We start from the raw sequence: 25,814 nt of genomic DNA, 5'->3' as shown, positions 1-25,814 counted from the left end.
GAAAAGGCACTGAGTTTTTTAACAGTAAGTACAAAAGGTTCATTTCCCCGAAGCCTCATGGAACAGTGTGCTCCCTAGTGACACCTGCTGTGCAAAGCAATGCATCGCACACAAATCTATTCATCCTGAGCAACCAAATTATCATAGTGTGGGCACACCCTTTTTCTATTGCCTGTGTATTAATAAAGTATATTACTCTGCCTGTATTAACCTATGTACACACAACTCACACAAACACACAACTTTGTGTTCAACTATTCAGTAGTTCTTTGGGTTAGTGATGAGTGAATGGCCAGAATGATTGTAAATAAATTATTGTGAGTGCAGTGCTTATGGGACTGGAATTGTGGAACAGCAAACCGCAACAGGGATGGGAAAAGCTTTCCCTAATACAGTCTAGTCTTAAAATAAAAATATTAATAATAACAGAATAATATATATATAATAATAACACTACTACTAATATAGGCTATATATATATATATATTATAATTACGTAGTATAGGTATTACAACTAGATATAGGCTAATTTACTCTAATAATCTACTAAACTAAGTATAATGTAATATAATATATAATACAGCTGTGATATATAATGATATCACTACTACATACAACCAACACCTCAACACCAATGCAAATGCCTACTGCAAACCCCACAAGAGGCGCGAGGTTTCGAACCACTTTTATCCGAAAGCAATACTCCGAATGAAGCAATGACGTATTCAACAGAAAACGAGGCCTCGTTTGTCATCGTCACGTGAATTTCACGGAAACGATACAAGCCTCGAATCGGGGCTTCATCTGGAGCGCCCCTTTTTGCTCGACACGAGCTCTGGAGCCTCGCTTCAGATGTCCCATCACTACTGAACATCCAAGAGCCTGTGAAGATGTAAAAGACGACCCACAATGTTCCTTCTCTGATTGTAGATTTCCGCATGTTTGCAGTTTTTGCAATTGTCTGCACCCAAAGTCCCTCATTCTGGGTTCCCTACACTTTAGAATTGATTTTAAGGTTTTAGTGTTTGGTTATAAATCCTTAAATGGTCTGCCTTATAGAACCAGACGTCCCATCGCGGTCTCTGAGGTCTGCAGACCACAAGCGCTAACACTTTATTTCAATAGTCCACTTTAGACATTCTACTGACTATAAGTAACTTGGCAACTACATGTCAACTAACTGTCATTAGAGTATTTGCAGACTGTCTTATTAATATTTACTAAAACTTTATTTTGTTGGTCCCCCAACAGACATTCTACTGATTATAAGCAACTTGGCAACTACAATTCAACTTATTCTACTAACCCGAACCCGAACACCTAACCATAACCTACCAGTCTACTGACAGTCTACTAATACTCTAATGAGAGTTTGCTGACATGTAGTTGTAAAGTTTCTTATAGTTAGTAGAAAGTTTACAGTTTTTTCCAACTACTTACACACATTTTCAAAACTATGTCTCCTTTTTTCAAAACTCTACACACAATTCCCAAAACTGCACACACAAAATGCAAAATGCCTCATCTCCTTCAAAATGTAACCCTGCATTCAAAATGCCACAAACAGATGTCAGAAAGAAGCACTTCCATCAAATGGCAAACACTTCGTCCATAATATTACATTTTTGGATATACCGTGTAAATACTGTTGTTCTAAATCTAAAGCTCTTTGGTCTTTCATGGGCTTATATCTACATTTCAACACAATGTTCTACAGTGAAAGTCAAGTACAGTGTGAACCAATGTAGAAACATAACATACTGATTAGGCCAAACATTACTGCTGCATACAACAAAACCATAAACATATGTAAAGCAAAAGTATATTCTTTAGAATACAGTAAAGAACACAATTTCTTTAGAGGAGTGTGTGTGAGGCACTGATGAATTAGAGTAGCATTTTGATTGGTTGTGTTTGGAAAAGGAAATCAAGATACTTCCTCTTAGACTTTTGTTTGTTACACATAGAGAATTGTGTGTTGTGTTTTGAAAAAATGTTTTATGAAGTTGAAAACGGAGTTGGAGGCCGAGAATTAGTGTAAGGTTTTGCAGATTTGGTGTGTGGTTCTGGTGTTCGAGTGTCAGGTTTCAGAAATAGTTTGACAAGTAATGATTTTGTGTGTAAGCAGTTGGAAAAAAAAGTAAAGTGGACTATCGAAATAAAGTGCAACTCCACGTGCTTCCGGCGGTCTGATATTTTTGTATTCTTTGACATTTAAATCAGTGTGAGAGCTGTTTCTTTTCTTTACTCTTGCTTGTTTTATGGTCCTATATGTACAGCAGTTCGGTTGTTGTGCTTTAAAAACTATTATGGCTAGTGAAGAAAGAATAGTTTGATAAAGACACACTGACACAATCTGCTCACACAGAGAATTTATTTAGAGCAGTAACATGATTTTAGGACAGGCCCTAAAGCTTACATTTAATGAAGAAATCCCTCAGCCACTGAAGAAGAAATCAATCTGTCAGTTTCATTCCTTATAGATTATTGATATACACACAGATGTTTGTGATAAAGAGTGAGAGAGATTTGTTTTCAGATTCTCCAGTCTTCAGATTCCCAGCGCCTCTTGAGTCACATGACCTCCCAACAGGACGTTCCCATCACACACACACTGAGTCAGGCCGTCTGCTGAAACACACACACACACACACACACACACACACACCCAAACTCATCACCACTGAAAGAGATCATGTACAGCAAGCACTGAATGTTATTCCTCACGTTTCTGCGCGCGGACCCACGCCGCCGCCTTCATGGCCACTAACTGCCACTCCACCTGGTCATCTGCTCTACAGGTGTTCAGCCAGATCAGAGCCAGAACTGTGGCCCACACAGACCCGTCCACCTGGAACACACAACCACACGTCACACACACCGACACAATCATGGCAAACCTGAGGATATGACATCACGTGCCACACCTGCGCTGGCCTGTGATTGGTCAGCTCGTCCTCCGTCTTCCCAAACACGGCAGCCAGCGCGGCGTTGAGCTCCCAGCATCCGGAGGCCTTCTGAAGAGAGACCAGCTGGAGCAGAGAGTCCATCTGGGGCTCGGGGTCTGCTGACACACACACACACACAGGTTAGGCAGAGGTAACGTTTCTGATGTGATTATTATCAGTAAAGCAGATCGTAAAAGTAAAGTTCAGACAGGATTGGGTGCCAGATGCAGTAATGCCTCTATTTCAGTCACAGAGCGAGTTTTGCCGCTTCTGAAGGTTAAAAGGAAGTCTATGTAAGATTGTGGCCAAAGCTGGTGTATCCCCCTCCCCCTCCCCCTGACTCGAGGTTGCCAGATTGGCTGCAGGATCAGCAGAACGTTGGTAGATCTGCAGCTGTGCTAACTAGAGCAGATCTGGCAACCCCAAAAACTACCGACTCCTGATTGGTCGATAGGTGGAGGGGGAGCTTCAGGCCAAAACACAACATGACATCATCAACATCAGCTGAGGGCTGCAACAACAGCTTTATAATGCCAATATCCTGCCGGACTACTGCTGGCAGTGATAGAAGAGTTTGAAATTTACATGATTTCTTAATATCTAGAGACGTATCAGGGCCATTTTATGATTCATTGAAATACATTTCTGACATACAGTTCCTTCAACATCCGCATCTGCAGCAGATAGACCAGCTGTGATGTCATCACCATCCAAACGCAATGATGATGTCATCACTTACAGTTAGAATAACCTAAGATATATCCTAGCGGTGTATGATGATGAAAGTATGATGCTATTAATACTGAGCAATGTACATGATAATGTCCTTTCCTCTTTTTTATTGCGTTGTAACAGACTCAGGTCTGTTACTATGTTCACACCACCTTAAATACTACTACTACCCACCACTAGAGGCGCTAGGGTGCTTTAGAAGGTGGCATATACCCAGGTGGGTAGTAGAGTTAGGAAGATTTATTGGACAGAGGAAGCATGGCTTACCTACTGTGTTGCCACAAACTGCTTTGAGTCCTGATTGGGAAACTTAGGTTTTATGCTCAGTCAAAGTAAGGAGTATTTTCTTTTTCTTTATTTATTTTTCATGTTTTTCGGGGTGATTTTTGTTGTATAGATATGTAATTGTAGTAAAGTTCGATATAAGGAGGAAGGAAGAGGACACGGGGTCGGCTGGACGGTTGATGCTTGTCTCTTTATTTTCTCAATAACTTGTCAACACACACAGTAAAGTGTGAAATCTCATAAACACGATCTCTCGATCACTTCCGGGTCGGCACTTCCGGCTTCCGGTTACTCAGTCTCTGAACAGGGGGTTTCGCATCAACCGTCCGGGTTCTCTCTCTCCCCGATCTCCGGTTCCACTGCTGTTTTATCCCCTCTCCGCGCTCATTACTAGAACAAGAGACAGGTGTTATTAATCTGCTTCCAACCCACTCACGTACCGCTTGTCCCGCGGCTCTCTCTCCCGCTGCAGACCTCGCTGAACCACGCCCCCCTTGCCACAGTAATCATTGCACATGCTTTGTTTTGGGTTAATTGAGATGGTTTGCTAATTGGTTTCACAACTAATGTTTAGTTTATGTTTTCTGTTGTAGAAGGACTCTTTGTTGCTTCTGTCATTCCTACCACTTTCGTAGATTGCTGGGATTACCCGTTATTATCTGTACAAGTTCTCTGCCCTGTCGATCTCTCGGATCTTAAGCACAAAGGACGGTAAGGGATTCCGGCACATCTCCCATCATCTACGAGACAGTCTTTTGGGACGTGTGGACTTTTTACGTCAAGTTCATCCTGAACAATGTTGAGCCCATCTTAGGCAGGTTTGTTTCTCAACCAAAACAAAGACTGGTATTTACGTGATTACATTTACAGTTGTTCTTGCTGGTATGGTCAATGTGTGTTTTGATTTCAGTAGGTGTTGAGGGTGTATTGTAAATGTAATTTGTGTGGTTTACTTATTTGGTTGTATGGATAATTAGATAAAGTGTCAAGAGCACATGTTTATTCTAATTGTTTTGAGTGATTTATACCTGGTTTAAACTGTGTTGATAAAAAAATAAGTTGGTGGGTCCTTCCCTAAAAATCAGACTTATAGCAGTCTTAAACTTAAAGTAGTTAAGACAGTTATAGCGTGTCCCTTGAATTAAAGGGCCAGCTCTCCCAAAACTGATAATCCTGTCAGTGATCCCTCATGTCGTCTCTAACCCATCAGCCGTTCGCTCATCTTCAGACACAGATGAAGATATTCCTGATGAACTCTGACCCCTCCATAGACAGCAATGATTACCACTTTTAAGGGTCAGACAGGAAGTAAAGACATGGTTACAATAGTAATAAGACTCCAGCTGTTCAGCCTGGTGAGACTAAACCGTGACGGGATCTGGCGAGACAGAACCGTGACGGGATCTGGCGAGACAGAACCGTGACGGGATCTGGCGAGACTGAACCGTGACGGGATCTGGCGAGACTGAACCGTGACGGGATCTGGCGAGTCTGAACCGTGACGGGATCTGGCGAGTCTGAACCGTGACGGGATCTGGCGAGTGTGAACCGTGACGGGATCTGGCGAGACTGAACCGTGACGGGATCTGGCGAGACTGAACCGTGACGGGATCTGGCGAGACTGAACCGTGACGGGATCTGGCGAGACTGAACCGTGACGGGATCTGGCGAGACTGAACCGTGACGGGATCTGGCGAGTGTGAACCGTGACGGGATCTGGCGAGTCTAAACCGTGACGGGATCTGGCGAGTCTAAACCGTGACCTGACGAGACTAAACCGTGACGGGATCTGGCGAGACTAAACCGTGACGGGATCTGGCGAGACTAAACCGTGACGGGATCTGGCGAGACTGAACCGTGACGGGATCTGGCGAGACTGAACCGTGACGGGAGCTGGCGAGACTGAACCGTGACGGGATCTGACGAGACTGAACCGTGACGGGATCTGGCGAGACTGAACCGTGACGGGATCTGGCGAGACTGAACCGTGACGGGATCTGGCGAGACTGAACCGTGACGGGATCTGGCGAGACTGAACCGTGACGGGATCTGGCGAGACTGAACCGTGACGGGATCTGGCGAGACTGAACCGTGACGGGATCTGGCGAGACTGAACAGTGACGGGATCTGGCGAGTCTAAACCGTGACGGGATCTGGCGAGTCTAAACCGTGACGGGATCTGGCGAAACTGAACCGTGACGGGATCTGGCGAAACTGAACCGTGACGGGATCTGGCGAAACTGAACCGTGACGGGATCTGGCGAGACTGAACCGTGACGGGATCTAACGAGACTGAACCGTGACGGGATCTGGCGAGACTGAACCGTGACGGGATCTGGCGAGTCTGAACCGTGACCTGACGAGACTGAACCGTGACAAGATCTGGCGAGACTAAACCGTGACGGGATCTGGCGAGTCTAAACCGTGACGAGATCTGGCGAGACTGAACCGTGACGGGATCTGGCGAGTCTAAACCGTGACCTGACGAGACTAAACCGTGACGGGATCTGGCGAGACTAAACCGTGACGGGATCTGGCGAGACTAAACTGTGACGGGATCTGGCGAGACTGAACCGTGACGGGATCTGGCGAGACTGAACCGTGACGGGATCTGGCGAGACTGAACCGTGACGGGATCTGGGGAGTCTAAACCGTGACCTGACGAGACTGAACCGTGACTGGACCTGGGGAGACTAAACCGTGACGGGATCTGGCGAGTCTCAACCGTGACGGGATCTGGCGAGACTGAACCGTGACGGGATCTGGCGAGACTGAACCGTGACGGGATCTGGCGAGACTGAACCGTGACGGGATCTGGCGAGTCTGAACCGTGACGGGATCTGGCGAGACTGAACCGTGACGGGATCTGGCGAGTCTGAACCGTGACGGGATCTGGCGAGTCTGAACCGTGACGGGATCTGGCGAGACTGAACCGTGACGGGATCTGGCGAGACTGAACCGTGACCTGACGAGACTGAACCGTGACGGGATCTGGCGAGACTGAACCGTGACGGGATCTGGCGAGACTGAACCGTGACGGGATCTGGGGAGTCTAAACCGTGACCTGACGAGACTGAACCGTGACTGGACCTGGGGAGACTAAACCGTGACGGGATCTGGCGAGTCTCAACCGTGACGGGATCTGGCGAGACTGAACCGTGACGGGATCTGGCGAGACTGAACCGTGACGGGATCTGGCGAGACTGAACCGTGACGGGATCTGGCGAGTCTGAACCGTGACGGGATCTGGCGAGACTGAACCGCGACGGGATCTGGCGAGACTGAACCGCGACGGGATCTGGCGAGACTGAACCGCGACGGGATCTGGCGAGACTGGACCGCGACGGGATCTGGCGAGACTGGACCGCGACGGGATCTGGCGAGACTGGACCGCGACGGGATCTGGCGAGTCTGAACCGTGACCTGACAAGACTAGACTAAACCGTGACGGGATCTGGCGAGACTGAACCGTGACGGGATCTGGCGAGACTGAACCGTGACGGGATCTGGCGAGACTGAACCGCGACGGGATCTGGCGAGACTGAACCGCGACGGGATCTGGCGAGACTGAACCGTGACGGGATCTGGCGAGACTGAACCGTGACGGGATCTGGCGAGACTGAACCGTGACGGGATCTGGCGAGACTGAACCGTGACGGGATCTGGCGAGACTGAACCGCGACGGGATCTGGCGAGACTGAACCGCGACGGGATCTGGCGAGACTGAACCGCGACGGGATCTGGCGAGACTGAACTGTGACGGGATCTGGCGAGACTAAACCGTGACCTGACGAGACTAGACTAAACCGTGACGGGATCTGGCGAGACTGAACAGTGACGGGATCTGGCGAGACTGAACCGCGACGGGATCTGGCGAGACTGAACCGTGACGGGATCTGGCGAGACTGAACCGTGACGGGATCTGGCGAGACTGAACCGTGACGGGATCTGGCGAGACTGAACCGTGACGGGATATGGCGAGTCTAAACCGTGATGGGATCTGGCGAGACTAAACCGTGACCTGACGAGACTAGACTAAACCGTGACGGGATCTGGCGAGACTGAACAGTGACGGGATCTGGCGAGACTGAACCGTGACGGGATCTGGCGAGACTGAACCGCGACGGGATCTGGCGAGACTGAACCGCGACGGGATCTGGCGAGACTGAACCGCGACGGGATCTGGCGAGACTGAACCGCGACGGGATCTGGCGAGACTGAACCGCGACGGGATCTGGCGAGACTGAACCGCGACGGGATCTGGCGAGACTGAACCGTGACGGGATCTGGCGAGACTGAACCGCGACGGGATCTGGCGAGACTGAACCGCGACGGGATCTGGCGAGACTGAACCGCGACGGGATCTGGCGAGACTGGACCGCGACGGGATCTGGCGAGACTGAACTGTGACGGGATCTGGCGAGACTAAACTGTGACCTGACGAGACTAGACTAAACCGTGACGGGATCTGGCGAGACTGAACAGTGACGGGATCTGGCGAGACTGAACCGCGACGGGATCTGGCGAGACTGAACCGCGACGGGATCTGGCGAGACTGAACCGCGACGGGATCTGGCGAGACTGAACCGCGACGGGATCTGGCGAGATTGAACCGCGACAGGATCTGGCGAGACTGGACCGCGACGGGATCTGGCAAGACTGAACTGTGACGGGATCTGGCGAGACTAAACCGTGACCTGACGAGACTAGACTAAACCGTGACGGGATCTGGCGAGACTGAACAGTGACGGGATCTGGCGAGACTGAACCGCGACGGGATCTGGCGAGACTGAACCGCGACGGGATCTGGCGAGACTGAACCGCGACGGGATCTGGCGAGACTGAACCGCGACGGGATCTGGCGAGACTGGACCGCGACGGGATCTGGCGAGACTGGACCGCGACGGGATCTGGCGAGACTGGAGCGCGACGGGATCTGGCGAGACTGGACCGCGACGGGATCTGGCGAGACTGGACCGCGACGGGATCTGGCGAGTCTGAACCGTGACGGGATCTGGCGAGACTGAACCGTGACCTGACAAGACTAGACTAAACCGTGACGGGATCTGGCGAGACTGAACCGTGACGGGATCTGGCGAGACTGAACCGTGACGGGATCTGGCGAGACTGAACCGTGACGGGATCTGGCGAGACTGAACCGTGACGGGATCTGGCGAGTCTAAACCGTGACGGGATCTGGCGAGACTAAACCGTGACCTGACGAGACTAGACTAAACCGCAACGGGATCTGGCGAGACTGAACAGTGACGGGATCTGGCGAGACTGAACCGTGACGGGATCTGGCGAGACTGAACCGCGACGGGATCTGGCGAGACTGAACCGCGACGGGATCTGGCGAAACTGAACCGTGACGGGATCTGGCGAGACTGAACCGTGACGGGATCTGGCGAGACTGAACCGTGACGGGATCTGGCGAGACTGAACCGTGACGGGATCTGGCGAGTCTGAACCGTGACCTGACGAGACTGAACCGTGACAAGATCTGGCGAGACTAAACCGTGACGGGATCTGGCGAGTCTAAACCGTGACGAGATCTGGCGAGACTGAACCGTGACGGGATCTGGCGAGTCTAAACCGTGACCTGACGAGACTAAACCGTGACGGGATCTGGCGAGACTAAACCGTGACGGGATCTGGCGAGACTAAACCGTGACGGGATCTGGCGAGACTGAACCGTGACGGGATCTGGCGAGTCTGAACCGTGACCTGACGAGACTGAACCGTGACGGGATCTGGCGAGACTGAACCGTGACGGGATCTGGCGAGACTGAACCGTGACGGGATCTGGGGAGTCTAAACCGTGACCTGACGAGACTGAACCGTGACTGGACCTGGGGAGACTAAACTGTGACGGGATCTGGCGAGTCTCAACCGTGACGGGATCTGGCGAGACTGAACCGTGACGGGATCTGGCGAGACTGAACCGTGACGGGATCTGGCGAGACTGAACCGTGACGGGATCTGGCGAGTCTGAACCGTGACGGGATCTGGCGAGACTGAACCGTGACGGGATCTGGCGAGTCTGAACCGTGACGGGATCTGGCGAGTCTGAACCGTGACGGGATCTGGCGAGACTGAACCGTGACGGGATCTGGCGAGACTGAACCGCGACGGGATCTGGCGAGACTGAACCGCGACGGGATCTGGCGAGACTGAACCGCGACGGGATCTGGCGAGACTGAACCGCGACGGGATCTGGCGAGACTGAACCGCGACGGGATCTGGCGAGACTGAACCGCGACGGGATCTGGCGAGACTGAACCGCGACGGGATCTGGCGAGACTGAACCGCGACGGGATCTGGCGAGACTGAACCGCGACGGGATCTGGCGAGACTGAACCGCGACGGGATCTGGCGAGACTGGACCGCGACGGGATCTGGCGAGACTGGACCGCGACGGGATCTGGCGAGACTGGACCGCGACGGGATCTGGCGAGTCTGAACCGTGACCTGACAAGACTAGACTAAACCGTGACGGGATCTGGCGAGACTGAACCGCGACGGGATCTGGCGAGACTGGACCGCGACGGGATCTGGCGAGACTGGACCGCGACGGGATCTGGCGAGACTGGACCGCGACGGGATCTGGCGAGTCTGAACCGTGACCTGACAAGACTAGACTAAACCGTGACGGGATCTGGCGAGACTGAACCGTGACGGGATCTGGCGAGACTGAACCGTGACGGGATCTGGCGAGACTGAACCGTGACGGGATCTGGCGAGACTGAACCGTGACGGGATCTGGCGAGACTGAACCGTGACGGGATCTGGCGAGACTGAACCGTGACGGGATCTGGCGAGACTGAACCGTGACGGGATCTGGCGAGACTGAACCGTGACGGGATCTGGCGAGACTGAACCGTGACGGGATCTGGCGAGACTGAACCGTGACGGGATCTGGCGAGACTGAACCGTGACGGGATCTGGCGAGACTGAACCGCGACGGGATCTGGCGAAACTGAACCGCGACGGGATCTGGCGAGACTGAACCGCGACGGGATCTGGCGAGACTGAACCGTGACGGGATCTGGCGAGACTAAACCGTGACCTGACGAGACTAGACTAAACCGTGACGGGATCTGGCGAGACTGAACAGTGACGGGATCTGGCGAGACTGAACCGCGACGGGATCTGGCGAGACTGAACCGCGACGGGATCTGGCGAGACTGAACCGTGACGGGATCTGGCGAGACTGAACCGTGACGGGATCTGGCGAGACTGAACCGTGACGGGATCTGGCGAGACTGAACCGTGACGGGATCTGGCGAGACTGAACCGTGACGGGATTTGGCGAGTCTAAACCGTGACGGGATCTGGCGAGACTAAACCGTGACCTGACGAGACTAGACTAAACCGTGACGGGATCTGGCGAGACTGAACAGTGACGGGATCTGGCGAGACTGAACCGTGACGGGATCTGGCGAGACTGAACCGCGACGGGATCTGGCGAGACTGAACCGCGACGGGATCTGGCGAGACTGAACCGCGACGGGATCTGGCGAGACTGAACCGCGACGGGATCTGGCAAGACTGAACCGCGACGGGATCTGGCGAGACTGAACCGCGACGGGATCTGGCGAGACTGAACCGCGACGGGATCTGGCGAGACTGAACCGCGACGGGATCTGGCGAGACTGGACCGCGACGGGATCTGGCGAGACTGAACTGTGACGGGATCTGGCGAGACTAAACCGTGACCTGACGAGACTAGACTAAACCGTGACGGGATCTGGTGAGACTGAACAGTGACGGGATCTGGCGAGACTGAACCGCGACGGGATCTGGCGAGACTGAACCGCGACGGGATCTGGCGAGACTGAACCGCGACGGGATCTGGCGAGACTGAACCGCGACGGGATCTGGCGAGACTGAACCGCGACGGGATCTGGCGAGACTGGACCGCGACGGGATCTGGCGAGACTGAACTGTGACGGGATCTGGCGAGACTAAACCGTGACCTGACGAGACTAGACTGAACCGCGACGGGATCTGGCGAGACTGGACCGCGACGGGATCTGGCGAGACTGAACTGTGACGGGATCTGGCGAGACTAAACCGTGACCTGACGAGACTAGACTAAACCGTGACGGGATCTGGCGAGACTGAACAGTGACGGGATCTGGCGAGACTGAACCGCGACGGGATCTGGCGAGACTGAACCGCGACGGGATCTGGCGAGACTGAACCGCGACGGGATCTGGCGAGACTGAACCGCGACGGGATCTGGCGAGACTGAACCGCGACGGGATCTGGCGAGACTGAACCGCGACGGGATCTGGCGAGACTGAACCGCGACGGGATCTGGCGAGACTGAACCGCGACGGGATCTGGCGAGACTGAACCGCGACGGGATCTGGCGAGACTGAACCGCGACGGGATCTGGCGAGACTGAACCGCGACGGGATCTGGCGAGACTGAACCGCGACGGGATCTGGCGAGACTGAACCGCGACGGGATCTGGCGAGACTGAACCGCGACGGGATCTGGCGAGACTGAACCGCGACGGGATCTGGCGAGACTGAACCGTGACGAGATCTGGCGAGACTGAACCGTGACGGGATCTGGCGAGACTGAACCGTGACGGGATCTGGCGAGTATATACCGTTACGGGATCTGGCGAGTCTATACCGTGACGGGATCTGGCGAGTCTATACCGTGACGGGATCTGGCGAGTCTATACCGTGACGGGATCTAGCGAGACTAAACCGTGACCTGACGAGACTAGACTAAACCGTGACGGGATCTGGCGAGTCTGAACCGTGACGGGATCTGGCGAGACTGAACCGCGACGGGATCTGGCGAGACTGAACCGCGACGGGATCTGGCGAGACTGAACCGCGACGGGATCTGGCGAGACTGAACCGCGACGGGATCTGGCGAGACTGAACCGCGACGGGATCTGGCGAGACTGAACCGCGACGGGATCTGGCGAGACTGAACCGCGACGGGATCTGGCGAGACTGAACCGTGACGGGATCTGGCGAGACTGAACCGTGACGGGATCTGGCGAGTCTATAACGTGACGGGATCTGGCGAGACTGAACCATGACGAGATCTGGCGAGACTGAACCGTGACGGGATCTGGCGAGACTGAACCGTGACGGGATCTGGCGAGTATATACCGTTACGGGATCTGGCGAGTCTATACCGTGACGGGATCTGGCGAGTCTATACCGTGACGGGATCTGGCGAGTCTATACCGTGACGGGATCTAGCGAGACTAAACCGTGACCTGACGAGACTAGACTAAACCGTGACGGGATCTGGCGAGTCTGAACCGTGACGGGATCTGGCGAGACTGAACCGTGACGGGATCTGGCGAGACTGAACCGTGACGGGATCTGGCGAGACTGAACCGTGACGGGATCTGGCGAGACTGAACCGTGACGGGATCTGGCGAGTCTGAACCGTGACCTGACGAGACTGAACCGTGACGGGATCTGGCGAGACTGAACCGTGACGGGATCTGGCGAGACTGAACCGTGACGGGATCTGGGGAGTCTAAACCGTGACCTGACGAGACTGAACCGTGACTGGACCTGGGGAGACTAAACTGTGACGGGATCTGGCGAGTCTCAACCGTGACGGGATCTGGCGAGACTGAACCGTGACGGGATCTGGCGAGACTGAACCGTGACGGGATCTGGCGAGACTGAACCGTGACGGGATCTGGCGAGTCTGAACCGTGACGGGATCTGGCGAGACTGAACCGTGATGGGATCTGGCGAGTCTGAACCGTGACGGGATCTGGCGAGTCTGAACCGTGACGGGATCTGGCGAGACTGAACCGAGACGGGATCTGGCGAGACTGAACCGCGACGGGATCTGGCGAGACTGAACCGCGACGGGATCTGGCGAGACTGAACCGCGACGGGATCTGGCGAGACTGAACCGCGACGGGATCTGGCGAGACTGAACCGCGACGGGATCTGGCGAGACTGAACCGCGACGGGATCTGGCGAGACTGAACCGCGACGGGATCTGGCGAGACTGAACCGCGACGGGATCTGGCGAGACTGAACCGCGACGGGATCTGGCGAGACTGAACCGCGACGGGATCTGGCGAGACTGAACCGTGACGGGATCTGGCGAGTCTGAACCGTGACGGGATCTGGCGAGACTGAACCGTGATGGGATCTGGCGAGTCTGAACCGTGACGGGATCTGGCGAGTCTGAACCGTGACGGGATCTGGCGAGACTGAACCGTGACGGGATCTGGCGAGACTGAACCGCGACGGGATCTGGCGAGACTGAACCGCGACGGGATCTGGCGAGACTGAACCGCGACGGGATCTGGCGAGACTGAACCGCGACGGGATCTGGCGAGACTGAACCGCGACGGGATCTGGCGAGACTGAACCGCGACGGGATCTGGCGAGACTGAACCGCGACGGGATCTGGCGAGACTGAACCGCGACGGGATCTGGCGAGACTGAACCGCGACGGGATCTGGCGAGACTGAACCGCGACGGGATCTGGCGAGACTGAACCGCGACGGGATCTGGCGAGACTGAACCGCGACGGGATCTGGCGAGACTGAACCGCGACGGGATCTGGCGAGACTGAACCGCGACGGGATCTGGCGAGACTGAACCGCGACGGGATCTGGCGAGACTGAACCGCGACGGGATCTGGCGAGACTGGACCGCGACGGGATCTGGCGAGACTGGACCGCGACGGGATCTGGCGAGACTGGACCGCGACGGGATCTGGCGAGACTGGACCGCGACGGGATCTGGCGAGTCTGAACCGTGACCTGACAAGACTAGACTAAACCGTGACGGGATCTGGCGAGACTGAACCGCGACGGGATCTGGCGAGACTGGACCGCGACGGGATCTGGCGAGACTGGACCGCGACGGGATCTGGCGAGACTGGACCGCGACGGGATCTGGCGAGTCTGAACCGTGACCTGACAAGACTAGACTAAACCGTGACGGGATCTGGCGAGTCTGAACCGTGACGGGATCTGGCGAGACTGAACCGTGACGGGATCTGGCGAGACTGAACCGTGACGGGATCTGGCGAGACTGAACCGTGACGGGATCTGGCGAGACTGAACCGTGACGGGATCTGGCGAGTCTGAACCGTGACCTGACGAGACTGAACCGTGACGGGATCTGGCGAGACTGAACCGTGACGGGATCTGGCGAGACTGAACCGTGACGGGATCTGGGGAGTCTAAACCGTGACCTGACGAGACTGAACCGTGACTGGACCTGGGGAGACTAAACTGTGACGGGATCTGGCGAGTCTCAACCGTGACGGGATCTGGCGAGACTGAACCGTGACGGGATCTGGCGAGACTGAACCGTGACGGGATCTGGCGAGACTGAACCGTGACGGGATCTGGCGAGTCTGAACCGTGACGGGATCTGGCGAGACTGAACCGTGACGGGATCTGGCGAGTCTGAACCGTGACGGGATCTGGCGAGTCTGAACCGTGACGGGATCTGGCGAGACTGAACCGTGACGGGATCTGGCGAGACTGAACCGCGACGGGATCTGGCGAGACTGAACCGCGACGGGATCTGGCGAGACTGAACCGCGACGGGATCTGGCGAGACTGAACCGCGACGGGATCTGGCGAGACTGAACCGCGACGGGATCTGGCGAGACTGAACCGCGACGGGATCTGGCGAGACTGAACCGCGACGGGATCTGGCGAGACTGAACCGCGACGGGATCTGGCGAGACTGAACCGCGACGGGATCTGGCGAGACTGAACCGCGACGGGATCTGGCGAGACTGAACCGCGACGGGATCTGGCGAGACTGAACCGCGACGGGATCTGGCGAGACTGAACCGCGACGGGATCTGGCGAGACAGAACCGCGACGGGATCTGGCGAGACTGAACCGCGACGGGATCTGGCGAGACTGAACCGCGACGGGATCTGGCGAGACTGGACCGCGACGGGATCTGGCGAGACTGGACCGCGACGGGATCTGGCGAGTCTGAACCGTGACCTGACAAGACTAGACTAAACCGTGACGGGATCTGGCGAGACTGAACCGCGACGGGATCTGGCGAGACTGGACCGCGACGGGATCTGGCGAGACTGGACCGCGACGGGATCTGGCGAGACTGGACCGCGACGGGATCTGGCGAGACTGGACCGCGACGGGATCTGGCGAGTCTGAACCGTGACCTGACAAGACTAGACTAAACCGTGACGGGATCTGGCGAGACTGAACCGTGACGGGATCTGGCGAGACTGAACCGTGACGGGATCTGGCGAGACTGAACCGTGACGGGATCTGGCGAGACTGAACCGTGACGGGATCTGGCGAGACTGAACCGTGACGGGATCTGGCGAGACTGAACCGTGACGGGATCTGGCGAGACTGAACCGTGACGGGATCTGGCGAGACTGAACCGTGACGGGATCTGGCGAGACTGAACCGTGACGGGATCTGGCGAGACTGAACCGTGACGGGATCTGGCGAGACTGAACCGTGACGGGATCTGGCGAGACTGAACCGCGACGGGATCTGGCGAAACTGAACCGCGACGGGATCTGGTGAGACTGAACCGCGACGGGATCTGGCGAGACTGAACCGTGACGGGATCTGGCGAGACTAAACCGTGACCTGACGAGACTAGACTAAACCGTGACGGGATCTGGCGAGACTGAACAGTGACGGGATCTGGCGAGACTGAACCGCGACGGGATCTGGCGAGACTGAACCGTGACGGGATCTGGCGAGACTGAACCGTGACGGGATCTGGCGAGACTGAACCGTGACGGGATCTGGCGAGACTGAACCGTGACGGGATCTGGCGAGACTGAACCGTGACGGGATTTGGCGAGTCTAAACCGTGACGGGATCTGGCGAGACTAAACCGTGACCTGACGAGACTAGACTAAACCGTGACGGGATCTGGCGAGACTGAACAGTGACGGGATCTGGCGAGACTGAACAGTGACGGGATCTGGCGAGACTGAACCGCGACGGGATCTGGCGAGACTGAACCGCGACGGGATCTGGCGAGACTGAACCGCGACGGGATCTGGCGAGACTGAACCGCGACGGGATCTGGCGAGACTGAACCGCGACGGGATCTGGCGAGACTGAACCGCGACGGGATCTGGCGAGACTGAACCGCGACGGGATCTGGCGAGACTGAACCGCGACGGGATCTGGCGAGACTGAACCGCGACGGGATCTGGCGAGACTGAACCGCGACGGGATCTGGCGAGACTGAACCGCGACGGGATCTGGCGAGACTGGACCGCGACGGGATCTGGCGAGACTGAACTGTGACGGGATCTGGCGAGACTAAACCGTGACCTGACGAGACTAGACTAAACCGTGACGGGATCTGGCGAGACTGAACAGTGACGGGATCTGGCGAGACTGAACCGCGACGGGATCTGGCGAGACTGAACCGCGACGGGATCTGGCGAGACTGAACCGCGACGGGATCTGGCGAGACTGAACCGCGACGGGATCTGGCGAGACTGAACCGCGACGGGATCTGGCGAGACTGAACCGCGACGGGATCTGGCGAGACTGGACCGCGACGGGATCTGGCGAGACTGAACTGTGACGGGATCTGGCGAGACTAAACCGTGACCTGACGAGACTAGACTAAACCGTGACGGGATCTGGCGAGACTGAACAGTGACGGGATCTGGCGAGACTGAACCGCGACGGGATCTGGCGAGACTGAACCGCGACGGGATCTGGCGAGACTGAACCGCGACGGGATCTGGCGAGACTGAACCGCGACGGGATCTGGCGAGACTGAACCGCGACGGGATCTGGCGAGACTGAACCGCGACGGGATCTGGCGAGACTGAACCGCGACGGGATCTGGCGAGACTGAACCGCGACGGGATCTGGCGAGACTGAACCGCGACGGGATCTGGCGAGACTGAACCGCGACGGGATCTGGCGAGACTGAACCGTGACGGGATCTGGCGAGACTGAACCGTGACGAGATCTGGCGAGACTGAACCGTGACGGGATCTGGCGAGACTGAACCGTGACGGGATCTGGCGAGTATATACCGTTACGGGATCTGGCGAGTCTATACCGTGACGGGATCTGGCGAGTCTATACCGTGACGGGATCTGGCGAGTCTATACCGTGACGGGATCTAGCGAGACTAAACCGTGACCTGACGAGACTAGACTAAACCGTGACGGGATCTGGCGAGTCTGAACCGTGACGGGATCTGGCGAGACTGAACCGCGACGGGATCTGGCGAGACTGAACCGCGACGGGATCTGGCGAGACTGAACCGCGACGGGATCTGGCGAGACTGAACCGCGACGGGATCTGGCGAGACTGAACCGCGACGGGATCTGGCGAGACTGAACCGCGACGGGATCTGGCGAGACTGAACCGTGACGGGATCTGGCGAGACTGAACCGTGACGGGATCTGGCGAGTCTATAACGTGACGGGATCTGGCGAGACTGAACCATGACGAGATCTGGCGAGACTGAACCGTGACGGGATCTGGCGAGACTGAACCGTGACGGGATCTGGCGAGTATATACCGTTACGGGATCTGGCGAGTCTATACCGTGACGGGATCTGGCGAGTCTATACCGTGACGGGATCTGGCGAGTCTATACCGTGACGGGATCTAGCGAGACTAAACCGTGACCTGACGAGACTAGACTAAACCGTGACGGGATCTGGCGAGTCTGAACCGTGACGGGATCTGGCGAGACTGAACCGTGACGGGATCTGGCGAGACTGAACCGTGACGGGATCTGGCGAGACTGAACCGTGACGGGATCTGGCGAGACTGAACCGTGACGGGATCTGGCGAGACTGAACCGTGACGGGATCTGGCGAGACTAAACCGTGACCTGACGAGACTAGACTAAACCGTGACGGGATCTGGCGAGACTGAACCGTGACGGGATCTGGCGAGACTGAACCGTGACGGGATCTGGCGAGACTGAACAGTGACGGGATCTGGCGAGACTGAACCGTGACGGGATCTGGCGAGACTGAACAGTGAGGGGATCTGGCGAGTCTAAACCGTGACGGGATCTGGCGAAACTGAACCGTGACGGGATCTGGCGAAACTGAACCGTGACGGGATCTGGCGAAACTGAACCGTGACGGGATCTGGCGAAACTGAACCGTGACGGGATCTGGCGAAACTGAACCGTGACGGGATCTGGCGAGACTGAACCGTGACGGGATCTGGCGAGACTGAACCGTGACGGGATCTGGCGAGACTGAACCGTGACGGGATCTGGCGAGACTGAACCGTGACGGGATCTGGCGAGACTGAACCGTGACGGGATCTGGCGAGACTGAACCGTGACGGGATCTGGCGAGACTGGACCGTGACGGGATCTGGCGAGACTGGACCGTGACGGGATCTGGCGAGACTGAACCGTGACGGGATCTGGCGAGTCTATAACGTGACGGGATCTGGCGAGTCTATACCGTGACGGGATCTGGCGAGTCTATACCGTGACGGGATCTGGCGAGACTAAACCGTGACCTGACGAGACTAGACTAAACCGCGACGGGATCTGACGAGACTGAACCGTGACGGGATCTGGCGAGACTGAACCGTGACGGGATCTGGCGAGACTGAACCGTGACGGGATCTGGCGAGACTGAACCGTGACGGGATCTGGCGAGACTGAACAGTGACGGGATCTGGCGAGTCTAAACCGTGACGGGATCTGGCGAGACTGAACCGTGACGGGATCTGGCGAGTCTAAACCGTGACGGGATCTGGCGAAACTGAACCGTGACGGGATCTGGCGAAACTGAACCGTGACGGGATCTGGCGAAACTGAACCGTGACGGGATCTGGCGAAACTGAACCGTGACGGGATCTGGCGAGACTGAACCGTGACGGGATCTGACGAGACTGAACCGTGACGGGATCTGGCGAAACTGAACCGTGACGGGATCTGGCGAAACTGAACCGTGACGGGATCTGGCGAAACTGAACCGTGACGGGATCTGGCGAAACTGAACCGTGACGGGATCTGGCGAAACTGAACCGTGACGGGATCTGGCGAGACTGAACCGTGACGGGATCTGGCGAGACTGAACCGTGACGGGATCTGGCGAGACTGAACCGTGACGGGATCTGGCGAGACTGAACCGTGACGGGATCTGGCGAGACTGAACCGTGACGGGATCTGGCGAGACTGAACCGTGACGGGATCTGGCGAGACTGGACCGTGACGGGATCTGGCGAGACTGAACCGTGACGGGATCTGGCGAGACTGAACCGTGACGGGATCTGGCGAGTCTATAACGTGACGGGATCTGGCGAGTCTATACCGTGACGGGATCTGGCGAGTCTATACCGTGACGGGATCTGGCGAGACTAAACCGTGACCTGACGAGACTAGACTAAACCGCGACGGGATCTGACGAGACTGAACCGTGACGGGATCTGGCGAGACTGAACCGTGACGGGATCTGGCGAGACTGAACCGTGACGGGATCTGGCGAGACTGAACCGTGACGGGATCTGGCGAGACTGAACAGTGACGGGATCTGGCGAGTCTAAACCGTGACGGGATCTGGCGAGACTGAACCGTGACGGGATCTGGCGAGTCTAAACCGTGACGGGATCTGGCGAAACTGAACCGTGACGGGATCTGGCGAAACTGAACCGTGACGGGATCTGGCGAAACTGAACCGTGACGGGATCTGGCGAAACTGAACCGTGACGGGATCTGGCGAGACTGAACCGTGACGGGATCTGACGAGACTGAACCGTGACGGGATCTGGCGAGACTGAACCGTGACGGGATCTGGCGAGACTGAACCGTGACGGGATCTGGCGAGACTGAACCGTGACGGGATCTGGCGAGACTGAACCGTGACGGGATCTGGCGAGACTGAACAGTGACGGGATCTGGCGAAACTGAACCGTGACGGGATCTGGCGAAACTGAACCGTGACGGGATCTGGCGAAACTGAACCGTGACGGGATCTGGCGAGACTGAACCGTGACGGGATCTGGCGAGACTGAACCGTGACGGGATCTGACGAGACTGAACCGTGACGGGATCTGGCGAGTCTGAACCGTGACGGGATCTGGCGAGTCTATACCGTGACGGGATCTGGCGAGACTAAACCGTGACCTGACGAGACTAAACTAAACCGTGACGGGATCTGGCGAGACTGAACCGTGACGGGATCTGGCGAGACTAAACCGTGACGGGATCTGGCGAGACTGAACCGTGATGGGATCTGGCGAGTCTAAACCGTGACGGGATCTGGCGAGACTGAACCGTGACGGGATCTGGCGAGTCTAAATAAAATGTGACGGGATTTCTCGTCGAGGTGCAAAGCCGTCTCGTCATATTCGCATGACCTGGTCATGACGGAGTGTAAGGGTGAAGTTTATATATTACACCTGCACTCTAGTTTTGCTTTTATATTTTTATATTATATTTTTAATTCAGGTGGCTAATCATAACAGTCGCTTCAATTCCATCAGCTCATCTGGAACGAGCTGTTCGCAGCAGTGATCACGCGATGAGAAGACGAGTGTGTGTTACATGTGACGCGCTCGCATTGAGCGTGTGTTACGTGTGTGTGTTACATGTTAGTGGACAATACGCATGATCAAGAAAGTGAAAGTAAAGGGGAACGCGCATTCAAACGCGACTGATACACGTTTGAAAGCGGCTCCCTGAGGCACGCAAATATCTCCCAATATGAAAGCTATCTAGTTGTAACCATCTCTTAGTTCTGTATCATGCTTGAAGAAAAAAATGGTCTCTATTTGCACTTTGAATATTGAGGTTTGATAATGGTTATTGTTTGCACTTATATATCTATGATCAATTTGTAGGAAGGAGTTCAGTGAGGAGGTCAAAAGCTCACGTGCAGTTCTTAGGTCTGAAGAGACGATCTTACAGGAGAGAATAAAGTACTGCTTGCTTTTACTGTAAATGATCATTCATACTCCGAAAATAGAAACGGAAAGACATTCATTACAAGATGATTAGTTAAAACATTTCAAATGCAGCTGCAAACTATTTTTAATTTCTAGTCATGTATTTTATCATTGTGGATTTCTTAAAAATACTATGTAAAACATCTTGTCTAGTCTCGTGAGATCAGTGTCTCGTCACACCCCTAGGACTTAATGAACTCATTTTGAGAAAATTATAGATGCTAATTAACCCAAGAGTATTCCGACTCCTTTTCAAAGCTCGGGTCAACATTTAAACCCTGAAGAGAGCCACACTAGGAAACATGACCCTTAAGAAGTGCTCTGACAGTGAGTTTTATTAACTCTAGGGACTGATAAGGGCACAGAATGGGAAGACGGACCTAACTAGGGGTGCACCGATCCGATATTAGGATCGGATATCGGCCGCGATACTGACGACAAAGCTGGATCGGGGATCGGAAAAATGAACAGATCCACAGGCCGATCCAGGTGTTTGTTTTTTTGTTTTTTCGCAGCAGAACTACGTCATTCGTCAGTTTCACGTGTGTCGCATGCTTGAAGCAACATGGAGCGAGCCAGAGAGACGGATGTGTAGAGATATTTTATGCTTACCACGCCAACTAGTTCGTCTGTCAGCAATACTACCAATTTAATCCAGAAACACCATGTTAAAAAGCACGCTGCATTCCTGCAGCTCAGCAAACACTAAAGGAGTGGACAATACAGCTTAGCAACTGACTTTGCACTATGCAAAGGATGAATTTAGTGTAAGTGACTGATAGTGGATAGTGGATAAAGGCTAATGTAATGAACTGACGGTAACGACACGCTGTTGACGCTCACGCATCTTGAGGAGAAATCAATAAAGCGCCGCTCACACATAGTAATTGCGGTAAACATTCAAAATGTTACGTTTTATCTTTATAACATATGATACAGTTAAACAACATTACACAACCAAATGTGCTGTTTTCCTGAATACCATCACGATTGAAAATGTCACTGATTTCCTATGACAGCTCCATAAACAATCATTAACATTAGTTACTTACATTTTAGATGCAATATTGAGTCTTTTTGTTCTATTTCAGCTGCGAAAATAGTTCCAAACAGCAGAACCATAACATGTCTCACGTGTTTTGAATGATTCAGTGGTTGAATCAAAGACTCAATAACCTGTTCGTAAACGACTGCCTCATTCTTAAAGGAATCAGTCGTTTGAATGAATCGTTTGAATTAATGACTCAATGACTCACTCATTAAGACTCACCTACTGCCACCTACTGGTGGTTTAGTTTCCTATATTTTTCAACATTTATTTTGTTTATTCAAAAATACAAATCACATAACATTATTTAATGCAGTAGTAATTTTTCTGGATAAATCATTTAATTTGATTGGTAACATCCACTGGCGTAGGAACCGGGGGGGACGGGGGGGACGTGTCCCCCTCAATATTGGAAAATGCTGCATGTGTCCCACCCAAAAATTAGCCTATACGCAGGGACAAAAACTGTAACATTTGGAACTTTATTTTGAAAGCGCAACAAAGAAGATATTCGGTTTTGCCAGTCAAACCCAGAGTGATTTCATGCTATGTTTGAATAATCACCATTCGCAAATCACCAGCTTCATAACGCACGCGCGTTGCTATGGTTACGCGCCTGGCCCGAAGTGTTTCAGAAACTTCCAGTGTTTGTTTATCGGTCTGGCTGTAGATAGTATGGAGCACTACTCAGTAGAAAAACACATTTTTGACATACTATTCTTGGATAACATGATATATTAACAATCAAGCAGAGAGCACATGACACCAGCGCAAAAAAAAAGAGTGTGCGACTGACCAAAAAGCCTTGAAATATCATATCTGACTGCATATGACTTTGACGTCTACTGTAATAGCTGTATGTCTAATGTGATTTACTTGTTATGTATTTGCTTGTAATCAGAAATAATCTACTGTAGAGGTAAGTTATTGTGGCTGCGTTTACACTTGGCATTATGCGATCACCGTGATGCGATCAAGCAGATCACTTTACATTTGTTCACGTCAAGTGGAAGCCATCTGGAGTAACTGATCGGATTTGTGTTTACCGCAAAAATTAATGGCAGTGCATAGAGCACGGGATTTTTGTGATGCATTAGCATTCATATACAATCAATCTCAAATAGGGCACTTAATCTACAAGTTTAAGTTTCCCAACTTTAAACTTATATTATGAAACAAAGAAGCGTGTTATTCCGATGCATTGTATAATAAACATATACATTAAGATAATGTTGCACACTTAAAATAAAAGATGATAACGGCATAACGCATAAGAAAGATAACGCAGCTCTTAACCGGAAGTTAAGTTTGAGCCACAAACGCGCGCATGCGCAGTAACGTTTGTTTATGTTGCTGCCGTTCGTTTTTTTTTTTTTTTTTTACGAAGAGTAAGGTTAGTGTAAGTAACGTTAGTTATATACAACATATTTTACACAAGGACAGGACAACATCATAACCTATCATTTACCAAGCCTATATTTACATTTAAAAAAGTATATAATGTGTCATCAGGAGAAGCTGGTACAATCAGGGAAGAGGCAGGTGATAAAGGAGTGACAGATGAAGTGACAGGTGGAGGGTGTGAGGTGAGGTCTTAAAAGGAATTAATGATGAATATGTGAAATTTTCCACATACAGAAGAGCCCAAGATAAATGATCATATATAAGTCCCATATTTGTCTGCAATATCATATAGGCTACAATTGTTAATTTATTAGGAGAACCATGATGCAGCCATGGAAGAGACAAAAGGAGAGGCAGGTGGCACAGCAGGGTGTGAGGTGAGGGTTTAAAATGTATTCATAATTGTAGTGGATTAAATGCAAGGATGGCGGTTGAGTTGCTGCCTGTTCAATGTCAATTCCTCAAATCAATAAACAGAAATATTACAATATGCTTAGTTTCTCATAAGCCTTGAGTCCACTTGATAATTGTTTTCAAGCACCTATTCAAGCTCTTTGACTTCAGTAGCAGGGACTCTGACTTCCAACTGACTAAATGTTAACATACATAGTACATTTAACCCTTGTGCATCAATTTAAAAAAGATTTATGTCAAAAAACTGTCATAAAACATGTAATATTGGGAGCACAAACTTAAGTGTGGTCTTATTTTAAAGAAGACCTGTGGCAGATTATTGTTGAAGCCAAACTAAAAGTTAAAAAAAATAAAAAAAAATTACAGATTTTTAAGTTTATGAAAATGATTTACCAATAATATTTTGTATAAAACATATTTTCTATGAAACAGCATTTTAAACAGTAAACTCTAAAACTAAAAAGCCATAAAAGTTGTGTTCCAAATTTGAGGTTGATATCTCAAAAATGATCTTTGTCAGTTTGTTTGGGTGCAGTGCCAAAGTTTCCCCATTAGATGTCAGCAAAACTCCACTGATACACACAGAAAATGTTATTGATATAGATAATAATGATAGATACAATTTAATAGTTCTAGTTCCAAGTGCTTGTTTCCAAAGCCGTATGTGACTTTTGTATTTTTGGGGGGTTACGAATCAAATATTTGCCTTTTAAAGTGCTACTTTCCTTTCTGCCTGCAATTACAGGAGGGGTTTGTACACTTTTATGTTTCCCAACTTCAATATTTGTGTAATAAAAAACAGATGATTTAAACAGATGATAAACGGATGATTTTGTTTATTTATTTGCTGTTTGTGATTCTATACATTTTGTACCACGTCACTATACTGTTACTATTATGGTGGTGGGATGGACGTTGATTCATAGTGGCGAAAATGTCCCCCCCAATGTCAAAGTCGCTCCTACGCCCTTGGTAACATCCCTATAGTGTCTTGTTTTAATTTAATGTATAGATCAAATTTAAGAATATAATATGAAACCTGAAGCATAGC

At 52.8% G+C, this 25,814-nt stretch overlaps 1 protein-coding gene across 3 annotated transcripts in view; it reads right to left on the bottom strand.

Annotated features, from left to right (window-relative positions):
• Window positions 1-2,373: 2,373 nt before the first annotated feature.
• LOC137045462 (von Willebrand factor A domain-containing protein 5A-like) overlaps window positions 2,374-25,814 on the bottom strand; it is a 69,429-nt gene continuing 45,988 nt past the window's right edge. Inside the window, exons 18-20 of one of the 3 annotated variants that reach the window (XM_067422090.1) lie at window positions 2,928-3,067; window positions 2,728-2,851; window positions 2,374-2,631 (exon numbers count right to left, since the gene is read on the bottom strand). In XM_067422090.1, the coding sequence (XP_067278191.1) occupies window positions 2,552-2,631; window positions 2,728-2,851; window positions 2,928-3,067 (344 nt within the window). In that variant the 3' untranslated portion in view covers window positions 2,374-2,551. The remainder of the gene's footprint in view (window positions 2,632-2,727; window positions 2,852-2,927; window positions 3,068-25,814) is intronic. The other 2 variants (XM_067422093.1, XM_067422091.1) reach the window with 2 other exon arrangements.

The sequence above is a fragment of the Pseudorasbora parva genome, chromosome 17 (assembly GCF_024679245.1).
Source record: "Pseudorasbora parva isolate DD20220531a chromosome 17, ASM2467924v1, whole genome shotgun sequence".
Taxonomy (NCBI): Eukaryota; Metazoa; Chordata; class Actinopteri; order Cypriniformes; family Gobionidae; genus Pseudorasbora; species Pseudorasbora parva.
Note: the sequence above shows the minus strand (reverse complement) of the source record. Positions and strands in the feature narration are given on the sequence as shown.